The sequence below is a fragment of the Plectropomus leopardus genome, chromosome 21, assembly GCF_008729295.1.
Source record: "Plectropomus leopardus isolate mb chromosome 21, YSFRI_Pleo_2.0, whole genome shotgun sequence".
Classification (NCBI taxonomy): Eukaryota; Metazoa; Chordata; class Actinopteri; order Perciformes; family Serranidae; genus Plectropomus; species Plectropomus leopardus.
Window position 1 is genome coordinate 15242046 of NC_056483.1, and position 12330 is coordinate 15254375.

Here is a 12330-nt window from a genome sequence, read left to right on the forward strand (position 1 = left end):
TCTGAAGGTTAAAATGAGTTAGAAAAATGTATTTGACTCAATACCAACATTTGTCAACTTTGTGGCCGCTAGTGACCAAGAGCCAATTTGACGTTAAGAAACGTCGAGCTTATGTAGCGTATTTATTTATCTAAATCAATTGAGGAGGAATGTTATAATGAAAAAAATATGCTTTCTATATCAGTAAAACAAAAAGGATCAACACAGAATAAATTGATGATAACAGAATTGATGATAATAACTGTATCCATTGCTGTATTGACGAGATCTTGCTCCTTATAGCTTATCATTTTGACAATGGTACCTTACTTGGGTATTTCCATGACATGGTACTTTATATTGCATTCCACTACATTTCAATGGAAATTTTGGACTTTTTACTCTACTATATTTGTCTGATCGTTATAGTTACTAATGACTTAAATAAAAATAATCATGTTCTGCTGGAATATGATGTTGTATTATACTACTAATCTAGCAGCCTATACAAAGTATCTAAAATTGGCTCCATGGTGACAAACTACTACATTAAATTACTCTTAACATGCAAACAGAATCATTTACCGTTAATAATCTATGAAAACCCAAGGAGCTCATGTTACAGCACTTTGAAGGAAGCCACTCTGCGTGAGTACTTTTACTTTTAATATGTTAGGTAGGTTGCAGTTTCCTAATAATATTTCTGTATTTTTACTTATGTAACATTTTGAATCCATAACGTTTATTTGTAATGGAGTATTTTAAGACTATGGTATTTATACTGTAACTTAAGTTAAAAAAAGTGTATTTCTTCTGTCACTGCTCCCATATTTCTTTTAAAATCAGTAGAGCAACATTGGATTACTAAGTCGATAGCATTAGAAATACTTGTAATGCTAATAGTGTGATTATTGTCACTGTATGGTTTGTGTATGTGTATGGTTTTTTTTTTTAATTTCTTTTAAAACTGCTATCTGCAAGATCTCATCTGCTAATTGGACTATATTACAATGTTTTATATTTCAGTCATGCCTCTTCCAGACACAATGTACTGTGCCCAGCAAATCAACATCCCTCCCGAGCTGCCAGACATCCTCAAAAACTTCACTAAGGCAGCCATCCGTACACAGCCCAAGGATGTGCTGCTGTGGTCTGCGGCGTAAGTCTTAATCTCTGTCAGTGCTGGTTCAGTAGAGGGTACAAATACATGTAACGATGTTTTATTTCAATCTTGATCTGTTAAACAATACCATAAACAATGTCTCAAGGCAGCATCACTGAATGATAGGGCTGACCCTTTTTACCTGTGCATCTCTCATCTTTGCATTGACTGGCTGTAATTGGATCCCAGGGGCTTCCTTGTTACTGCAGCGGTTAAACTATCTGACTTTCCTCAGGTAAAAAAAAGCACTTTGAAAGTACTGGCTGAAATTTAAATACATAAGTTTTTTGTGTACCCCTTAGGACTGTCATATCATCTGTTATTTTATTGGCCGATGTAGCTTGGCAGTGTTTACAGCAAAAGACAATAAAGTGAGCCATATGGTGAAACAAAAACAATTCAAATGTCTCCTGGGTTACAAGATGTTTATATGCTATTAAATTAACACCAGGCTCTGTTGCCTCTCAGAGATGCAGAAAGTCATGCTGCCTCTAAATTTACAACAAAACATTATTTAACCTGTGAAGTAAGATAAGCCACAGTATGCCCTTAAGCACAATGAGCATATCGGTAAACTTCAGAGAAAGAAAACTATAACACATGATGATTCATTCAACTGATGGTTCTCATGAGAACTCATTCAGCTGGACTAATGCCAATCCATGCTTCATTTATATAGTCTGTTTTTCTGACTTTATTTGATTGGCATGCTTAGGAAGCCGGGGAGATGAGTGACAAGCAGGGTAAAGCTAAGCTCACTGTTGAATAATGTGTGTTTGAGTGTGTTAATAATGTGTGTGTGTGTGTGTGTGTGTGTGTGTGTGTGTGTCTGTGTCTGTGTGTGTCTTCTCCCAGATATTTCAAAGCGCTGTCTGAAGGAGAGTGTCTGCCTGTCAAGGACAGGCTGGAGATGAATGTTGCCACCCAGAAGACAGACACTGGGCTGACTCCAGGTCTACTTAAGACTCTCCATAAACAGGTACATTACTTTCTCTACAGCAGGGCCATACCGCATAAAACTGATCACATAATTTACTTCGTATTGCTGCTGCTGGGAGAAAAATATTGCGTATTTTCCAGTGTGCTTAATGTGCTAAATTTGCATGTCCTGTACAGGCTCCTGTAATTGGTTACTGCACCTTGTAATTATTAGTAATATTAAGTTCAATAACCATATTGGCTTGCACTTTTATTGTTTTTTGTGTGTATCTGCATATTGCAGTGATGCCTTTTCCCCATGTTAATCATTAAACTTTAAACCTGTTTAATCTCACCTGGGGCATCTACTGGCATCTTGGTGTGGTGGATTCATTAAAAGAACTGAATAATTAATATTTCCTTAAAGGCCAATGCTTAAGCAACAGTCTTAACCTTGTTAGGATGCTGCCTTCTCTCTGTCTTTGTGCCAGTACTATTGGTATATTCATTTAAGATTGTGTTTACTTTTCAATTTTGGAAAAAAAGTCTGTTAACTTTAAGGCCACAAATCTGCCACAAATACAAAAGTGTATCATTGGTTTTGGGAATTAATGCTTAGACAAGTGGCTTACATATCAATCTACCAGCTAGAAGTGGTAGTAAACTCCTCTTCTGATGTACCGTATATATTCTGTCAATAGCTTCCTGTACATGAGTCCAGTAAGTAAAGCAAGTCTGATATGATGATAAACAGATCATTAGAATGCTTTGCCACCTGATTCCTCGGATCTAATGCTTTATTTCAACAAAAAAAAAAAAACCTGAATAATAACTTCTGATTTTTTATAACCATCTCGTAAACTTGATAAACTCATTTTTCTCCTCATCTCTTCTAACCATCGACTTCCTCCTTCTAATCTTAGCTGTCTCCCAGGCAAGCATGCAGCAAGGAGGAACTGCAGGAGAAATGGAGGGGTCTGTGTCTTCCCATGGATCAGCTGGAGACCCTGCTGTCACTGGGCAGCGCTGGCACAGACATCGACTGGATGGATTTTTTCGCCCTGGGCTGCAGCGCTCTAGGAGGGGTGAGTTGTTACATAAGGCACAGATATAAATGCTAATACCACTTTATACCACTTCGTTTGAGCCTGAAAACCCACTGTGCAGCTAGGCACAGCTGGATATCCAAGAGGAGTCCTTTTTTTCGTTCATCTCACATATAGTCTTCTGGTGTTTACACTAGATCCAGACGTGGCGTGATCCAGACTTTTCCATCAAGGTCCCCAGACTCCACAGATAAATCCCTCTCTGACTACTTGAAGCTTTGCAATGCTTTTAAGCCAACGATTTTGCTTCAAAGTTGCAGATTGAGCAGTTGAGACAGATTAAAGAGAATTTCTCAACTTTGTGGAGAACTTTGCAGATGATGACTTAGAATCTGCAAAATCAAATGCAGCTCAGCATTATCAATTTTATGTGCTAAGTGCCAGTAGTTTGGTAAGGCTGCTGCTTTGTAGGAGGATGTTAAACACTTTAACCACATGAGGGCAGTCATGCTCCACACCGATTAGGCTTTTTTTTTTGTTACTGTCCGTGAGCAAGTGTGTGTGCATGTATTTGTAGTTTGTGCTTGTGATGCTCAAACGGGACGTGATCGTCCTTGAATGCTGAAGGCATGTTTTTGTATTCATGTGTCTTTTTTTTGACAAAATCCTGCTGTCTGCTTGACTGTTCCTCTGCATACACTTTCTCAGACCCTTATGAGTTCACTGAAGATTGCCTGTGAGATCCTGACAGAGGATGAGGAGGGCGGTGCTGCCAGGATCCCGTTCAACACCTTTGTCCAACTCTACACCTACCTGGCTCACCTGGACGGGGACATGCCTCAGGACCACATTGACAGTTTCCTCCGCAGCCTGCAGGCACAAGTGTAAGTGTCGTGTGTGTGTGTGCAGTAGTGTAGTGGTAGTTGATGAGATTGGTGTACTATTAGGTGGATTTGTAAGTTACCAAGGAGGAAGTGGGTATACTCTCATATATATTCCAATGGCTTTGGCTAATAGATATTTATACTGTAACCGGCCAAAAAAAAGAGGTGGTCATACCCTGCATGCTTTTGCATTCTCTCCACTGCACCGCTGTGTGTGTGTGTGTCAGATCTCCTCAGCTTCATAGCTGACAGTATAGAAAATTAAGCCTACCTCAAAACTTGCAATAAGCAGAGTGAATGTAGGCGGTGAAAAAATTAGACTGTTTCATATGCATCACCAATAGAAATGCTACCAACTTCTCTTTTTCTCAAACAGCCTAATTATTTTTTTCTCATTTGAATCAGTTCCCCTTGGATTCAGCTCCAGTCAAATCTTATAAAAATTCCTCGCTTTAATATCTATCGATGAAGGTTGTCAGTCATCACGCGTATATGATATCTGCAAGTATTAATTCAAAGGCATCAAGACTTATTTAGACTCAACAACTTTCATGTGGCACATATCAGCAAGCAGTGTTGGGGTCTTAACATCTTTAGATTCTGACTAAGGAGAGGAAAAACAAATATAATGGCATATGAACAGCATCTAAACACACTCAAACAAACTGGCTGGAGTCGCTCACCCACCAAACCATAGCTTTATAGTAGAGTAGTCCATCTTATTTGACATGTTTATCACTAAAGCAGTGGTTATACTTGATGGGGGGGGAAATTCTCAAGTAATTTGTCTGGCAACCTGTTCCAGCCCCAGCTGAAGAACCTCTCCACGAGAGCACTGGAAGACATTGCTATCGTTGGCATTTTTGCATATTTTTTTTCTTTTCCACATTCATATGCAGATAAATGAAGAACTTGTGTATCGCGAGTAAGAATATAATTATTTTATAATTAACTGTAATGCTATCATTTAATTTAGAACAGAAACTTAAGTCACCTAAAATTGATCAGGTCAAAATTTCAGCACACACGACATTGATGCCATATTTCGCTGAATATTAGACATTACAGCCTCTGAATTTCAACACTCCCTTCATGCACACTTGATTCATAATTAGACTGCTGACTAGAACTTCATTTCAGATATGGTGTTTAATAAGGCACATTTTTAACACAAAAATTGTAAGAAATAAATTCCAAACTACTCTAATATGAAGATATGCTGCCATCATGTTTTCCACAGTGATGACTCTGTATGTGCTCAACCCTGCTTTAGCTCTGTTGGGCCCAAAATTTCTGCTAGTCAGTGTCGGCAGGCTAAGGAGCACAGACAGTTTAAGAGCTAAGCCAGGTCCCCTGGCCTCAGTTGATGTTGTGAGATAGTGATATTCACTGTTGTGAAATCCTAATGCTGCTGAGTAGAGCTGTTGCACTGATGCACTGGTTTCTCTGCCCGACAGCAACAAGCAGAATGGCATGATTCAAGTTTCCAACTTCTACATCAGCAGGAAGTGAGGGAAGGAGAGATGGAAAGCAATGGAGCACAGGAAGGAAGGGACAAAAGTAAACCAATGACAGTATTCAATTAATAAATGAGTGTGCTAATACTCCTTCAAGCACAGCTGTTGTTTCATTGCCTAGAAATTGGCCCCATTAATTGTTAGCATCATGCATAGTAGGTTATTATTCATCATTGTCCAGCTGAATGAGGCAGCTATTTTGAGTCAGGATGAAATCTTTTAATGAGCAGCAAGAGAGGCACAAAGCTGCCTTACACAAACTGTCAGGTGGATTGTGTGTATGCTTTTTATTGCCTGCTCCCTTATGTTTGGGTTAGCCAAAGTTAATTTATCATACATACAACCTATCAGCCTGCAGCTTCACCGCATTTGCCCTCTCTGCTCCTGTATTCATTTCACCCAGCAGACAAAAAAGAGGAGAGGTAAGGAGATAAGCTCTGAGGGCACAAGAGCATGATTTTCAGCTCATGTTAAAGAGCTAAAACCCCCTGTGTTTTCTTCACTCTTTCATGCAATATTGGAATTGGGCAAATACAAATGCAAACTCAGGCAGGTTTATTGCCCCAGTCAGAAAGCACATAAAATCACATGCAGGGCCAAGAAATCTCAGAGCCGCACACACGAGTAAATCTTACATGCGGTCTCTCTAAACATCAGCATGTGATTTAATTTTCATGTGTCAGCGTGAGAGCACAATCTGTGGTCACAGAAGGTTAATATACCACTATGATACTCTCTTCATATGAACATGTTTTTCTTCCTTCTTACACAGACGCATGCATGCATGCACGCATGCACACACACACACACTAGTTTGATTTTTTGGGTATTTCATCAGGAAGGACAGGAAACAGCATCAGTGGGAATTCACAGTTTGAGCACAGTAGGCAGTAGGTTCTAGGGGTGGAGGAAACATACATACTGTCTCCCATGCCCCCCAAAGCCAACCCCTTGCAGGATGGCGGCGCTGTGGCCAAGTCAGAGGGGATTGGAGGACAGATAGAATCCCCAATAACCTGATAACTGCAAGCTCTCCACCCATATGACACAGCAGAAAGGTTTCGTAAGGGCTTAAAACAGAAATCTTTATACTTCAAACTATTCTATGACTTCCGCATTCTATTTTGGACAGAATACTAAACTATGCCATTTTTATGCTATTTTGGATAAAATACTACACTATGACTTTTTTGTAGAATTTAGATGACATACTATAGTTTGACATTTTTATGCTATTTTGGATGACATACTATAGTATGACTTTTTTATGCTATTTTGGATGACATATTGTACTGTTACATTTTTATGCTATTTACACCACAGTTTTAAGTATTCCCTTCCTCAAGTGCCCGTGGTTTGAGGGACACCAGAAGCTCCTGTTGTCTTCCTTTTTCATATTATAGTATGTTGTTCAAAATAGCATTAAAAAGCCATAGTAAAGCAAGGTATCACAAACAGCACAAAAGTCATCCAAAAAAAAGCTTAAAAAAAAGTCATACTATAGCATGTTGTCTAAAATAGCATCAAAAAGTCATAGTATAGCATGTTGTCCAAAATAACATCAAAAAGTCATACTATAGTATGTTGTCTAAAATAGCATCAAAAAGTCATACTATAGTATGTTGTCTAAAATAGCATCAAAAAGTCATACTATAGTATGTTGTCTAAAATAGCATCAAAATGTTGTACTATATTGTCCTCCAAAAGAGCAGAAAAAAGCCATAGTACAGTATGTCGTCCAAAATAGCTTAAAATACTCATAATATATTATGTCATCCAAAATAGCATCAAAAAGCCAAGTCAAAGCAAGTCAAGTTAATTTTATTTACAGAGCCCATTATCACAAAACATGGTTTGCCTCAGAGGGCTTTATTGCATGTCATGGGCGGCACAGTGGTGTCGTGGTTAGCACTGTTGCCTCACAGCAAGAGGGTCTCTGGTTCGAAACCCAGTTGGAACGGGGTTCGGTCCGTGGATGGGGCCCTTCTGTGTGGAGTTTCCATGTTCTCCCTGTGTCTGCGTGGGCTTTCTCACAGGTTTCCAGCTTCCTCCCACAGTCCAAAGACATGCAGGTCAGGTTTATTGGTGACTCTAAATTGCCCTTAGGTGTGACTGTGAGTGTGAAAGGTTGTCTGTCTGTATGTGTCAGCAACAGCCCTGCGACCTGTCCAGGGTGTACCTCACCTTTGGCCCGATGACGGCTCCAGACCCCCCGTGACCCTTATGATGACAAGCGGTTACGGAAAATGAATTAATGAATAGTATTGCATGTCATCCAAAATAGCACAAGAAAGGTAAACTATAATATATCATCCAAAATAGCATATTCTTTTGCAAGGTCCACGCCAAAACAATTTGTAGTTCCAAGATTTATTGTAATTCAGAAGGTATGGTTAAGGTGGAAGAGGGACGTCGCCTGTCAGGCTGGTCTGGGAGGATGTCCTTGTGGTTGGGTAAGGGAGACTCAGGATGGGAGTACCGTCTCAGTGTATGTCCATGCGATTTGATTCCAAGCCCTAGAATGACACACTGGAGAGGCATGCACAGAGTTTAATAGGAAGAAATAGGAGGTAAAGGGGAAGAAGGGTTGAAGGGAAGAGGGTAAGGATGAGGAGAGTGGAGGATGAGAAAGGGACAAGGCAGGAGGGCAAACAGACATTTTTTTGTTGTTGTTTTTGGACGTTTTTGCAGAATTCTGTGCGATGGCGTGTCTTTGCACGCTATTTGATGCTGTTTTGAGGCGTTTTCATCTGTTTTTTGGACATGTCATATTTTGACATTTTTGCCATACTATGGCCTTGCCTTCTGGGTAATTTTTTCAAAATGCATTGTTACGGTGTTTTGGGCCGTTTTTGCAAAATTCTGTGCAATGACGTATCTTTGCACGCTATTTGATGCTGTTTTGAGGTGTTTTCAGCTGTTTTTGGGACATGTCATATTTTGACATTTTTGCCATACTATAGCCTTGCCTTTCGGGTGATTTTTTCAACATGCATTATTATTGTATTTTTGGACGCTTTTGCAAAATTCTGTGCAATGACGTATCTTTGCACGCTATTTGATGCTGTTTTGAGGTGTTTTCAGCTGTTTTTGGGACATGTCATATTTTGACACTTTTGCCATTGCCATGCTGTGTTTTTTACATACTATAGCCTTGCCTTTCGGGTGATTTTTTCAACATGCATTATTATTGTATTTTTGGCCGTTTTTGCAAAATTCTGTGCCATGGCGTGTCTTTGCACGCTATTTGATGCTGTTTTGAGGTGTTTTCAGCTGTTTTTGGGACATATCATATTTTGACATTTTTGCCATACTATGCCCCTCCCTGAGCTACCACCTCCGGAACCATGTCTTATTGAGAGGGGATGGACGTTTTCCACAATTCTGGAGTTGCCACTGGTGAGAGGCGCCGGGCAGGGGTGGCAATTTATTGCCCCCCGGCTCGGTGCCTGCACGTTGAGTTTATGCCGGTATTTTGAGAGGGTAGCCATCCCTCCGCCTTCGGGTTGGGGGACGGATCAACTGACTGTTGTTTTTGCCTATGGTCCAAACAGCAGTTCAGAGTATCCACCCTTTTTGGAGTCCTTAGAGGGGGTGCTGGAGAGTGCTCCTTCTGGGGACTCCCTCGTTTCTGCTGGGGACTTCAACGCTCACGTTGGCAACGACAGTGAGACCTGGAGGGGCGTGATCGGGAGGAATGGCCCCCCCGATCTGAACCTGAGCCATGGTGTTTTGTTATTGGACTTCTGTGCTCGCCACAGATTGTCCATAACGAACACCATGTTCAAGCATAAGGGTGTCCATATGCGCACTTGGCATCAGGACACCCTTGCCGCAGTTCAATGATCGACTTTGTAGTCGTAACGTTGGACTTGCGGCCGTATGTCTTGGACACTCGGGTGAAGAGATTCTGGGGCGGAGCTGTCAACCGATCACCATCTGTGCTGTGAGTTGGCTCCGATGGTGGGGGAGGACGCCGGTCAGACCTGGCAGACCCAAACGCATAGTGAGGGTCTGCTGGGAACGTCTGGCAGAGTCTCCCGTCAGAAGGAGCTTCAACTCCCACCTCCGGAAGAGCTTCGACCATGTCCCGGGGGAGGCTGGGGACATTGAGTCCGAGTGGGCCGTGTTCCGTGCCTCCATTGCTGAGGCGGCCGACCGGTGCTGTGGCCGTAAGGTGGTTGGTGCCTGTCAGGGCGTCGGGCAACACCCGAACCCGCTGGTGTACACCGGCGGTAAGGGGTGCCGTCAAGCTGAAGAAGGAGTCCTATCGGGCCTTCTTGGCCTGTGGGACTCCGGAGGCAGCAGACAGGTACCGACAGGCCAAGCGGAGTGCGGCGGCGGCGGTCGCCGAGGCGAAAACCCGGGCATGGGAGGAGTTCGGCGAGGCCATGGAAAACGACTTCCGGACGGCTTCGAAGAGGTTCTGGACCACCATCCGGCGTCTCAGGAGGGGGAAGCAGTGCTCCGTCAACACTGTGTATGGTGGCGACGGGGCACTGCTGACCTCGACTCGGGACGTTGTGGATCGGTGGAAGGAATACTTCGAAGACCTTCCTCAATCCCACCGACACGCCTTCCGTTGGGGAAGCAGGGCCTGGGGACCCGGGGGTGGGCTCCTCTAGGTGTTTTCAGGTGTTTTTGGGACTGTCTCTGGGGCTGAGGTTACCGAGGTGGTCAAAAAGCTCCTCGGTGGAAGGGCCCGGGGGTGGGACGAGGTCCGCCCAGAGTTCCTCAAGGCCCTGGATGTTGTGGGGCTGTCGTGGCTGACACGACTCTGCAACATTGCGTGGACATCGGGGGCAGTGCCCTTGGACTGGCAGAATGGGGTGGTGGTCCCTCTTTTTAGAAAGGGGACCGGAGGGTATTGTTCCAACTACAGGGGGATCACACTCCTCAGCCTCTCCTGGTAAGGTCTATTTCGGGGGTACTAGAGAGGAGGGTCCGCCGGATAGTCGAACCCCGGATTCAGGAGGAGCAATGCGGTTTTCGCCCGGTCGTGGAACTGTGGACCAGCTCTGGACCCTTGGCAGGATCCTTGAGGGTGCTTGGGAGTTTGCCCAACCAGTCCACATGTGCTTTGTGGACTTGGAGAAGGCATTCGACCGTGTCCCTGGGGGAGTCCTGTGGGGGGTCATTTTTTCCACATTTTTCTCCGGGAATATGGGCTATTTCCGGACTCCCTGTTTACGGACTGTCCGTTCCCTGTTGACCGGTGCCGGAGCTTGGTCCGCATTGCCGGCAGTAAGTCGAACTCGTTTCCGGTGAGGGTTGGACTCCGCCAGGGCTGCCCTTTGTCACCGATTCTGTTCATAACTTTTATGGACAGAATTTCTAGGCGCAGCCAGGGTGTTGAGGGGTCCGTTTTTGGTGACCTCAGGATTAGGTCTCTGCTCTTTGCAGATGATGTGGTCCTGTTGGCTTCATCGGGCCGCGACCTTCAGCTCTCACTGGATCGGTTCGCAGCCGAGTGTGAAGCGGCTGGAATGAAAATCAGCACCTCCAAATCCGAGACCATGGTTCTCAGCCGGAAAAGGGTGGCGTGCCCCCTCCGGATCGGGGATGAAGTCCTGCCCCAAGTGGAGGAGTTTTAAGTACCTCGGGGTCTTGTTCACGAGTGAGGGAAGGATGGAACGGGAGATCGACAGGCGGATCGGTGCGGCGTCTGCAGTAATGCGGACTCTGCACCGGTCTGTCTTGGTGAAGAGGGAGCTGAGCCGAAAGGCAAAGCTCTCGATTTACCAGTCGATCTTCGTTCCTACCCTCACCTATGGTCACGAGCTTTGGGTAGTGACCGAAAGAACTAGATCGCGGGTACAAGCGGCCGAAATGAGTTTCCTCCGTAGGGTGGCTGGGCTCTCCCTTAGAGATAGGGTGAGAAGCTCGGTCATCCGGGAGGAGCTCGGAGTTAGAGCCGCTGCTCCTCCGCATTGAGAAGAGCCAGATGAGGTGGCTCGGGCATCTAATTAGGATGCCTCCAGGACGCCTCCCTGGTGAGGTGTTCAGGGCACGTCCCACCGGTAGGAGGCCCCGGGGAAGACCCAGGACACGCTGGAGAGACTACGTCTCTCAGCTGGCCTGGGAACGCCTCGGGGTCCCCCGGGAAGAGCTGGATGAAGTGGCCGGGGAGAGGGAAGTCTGGGTTTCCCTGCTTAGGCTGCTGCCCCCGCGACCCGACCCCGGATAAGCGGAAGAAAATGGATGGATGGATGGATGCCATACTATGGCCTTGCCTTTCAGGTAATTTTTTCAACATGCATTATTATGGTGTTTTTTGGCCGTTTTTGCAAAATTCTGTGCAATGACGTGTCTTTGCATGCTTTTTGATGATGTTTTGAGGTGTTTTCAGCTGTTTTTGGGACATGTCATATTTTGACATTTTGCCATACTATAGCCTTGCCTTTCGGGTGATTATTCAACATGCATTATTATTGTAGTTTTTGCACGTTTTTTGCAAAATTCTGTGCTATGCTGTGTCTTTGCAGGGTATTTGATGCTCTTTTGTGGTGTTTTCAGCTTTTTTTGGGATATCATATCTTAACATTTTTGTCATACAATAGCCTTGCCTTTCGGGTCATGTTTTCAACATGCGTTATTATGGTGTTTTTTAGCCGTTTTTGCAAAATTCTGTGCCATGGCGTGTCTTTGCACGTTATTTTATGCTGTTTTGCGGTGTTTTCAGCTGTTTTTGGGACATGTCATATTTTGACAATTTTGCCATACTATAGCCTTGCCTTTCGGTGATTTTTTCAACATGCATTATTATTGTATTTTTGGCCGTTTTTGCAAAATTCTGTGCCATGGCGTGTCTTTGCACGCTATTT

General features: G+C 43.9%; 1 protein-coding gene across 2 annotated transcripts in view; it reads left to right on the forward strand.

The window, feature by feature from the left end:
* The window catches only part of ropn1l (rhophilin associated tail protein 1-like), a 28675-nt gene that overhangs the window by 345 nt on the left and 16000 nt on the right, over positions 1 to 12330 (forward strand). The window contains exons 2-5 of one of the 2 annotated variants that reach the window (XM_042510823.1): positions 1006 to 1138; positions 1997 to 2120; positions 2983 to 3144; positions 3814 to 3989. In XM_042510823.1, coding sequence (XP_042366757.1) covers positions 1008 to 1138; positions 1997 to 2120; positions 2983 to 3144; positions 3814 to 3989 — 593 coding nt within the window. In that variant the 5' untranslated portion in view covers positions 1006 to 1007. Of the gene's footprint in view, positions 1 to 962; positions 1139 to 1996; positions 2121 to 2982; positions 3145 to 3813; positions 3990 to 12330 lie in introns of those variants that run through there. The other variant, XM_042510821.1, reaches the window with a different exon arrangement.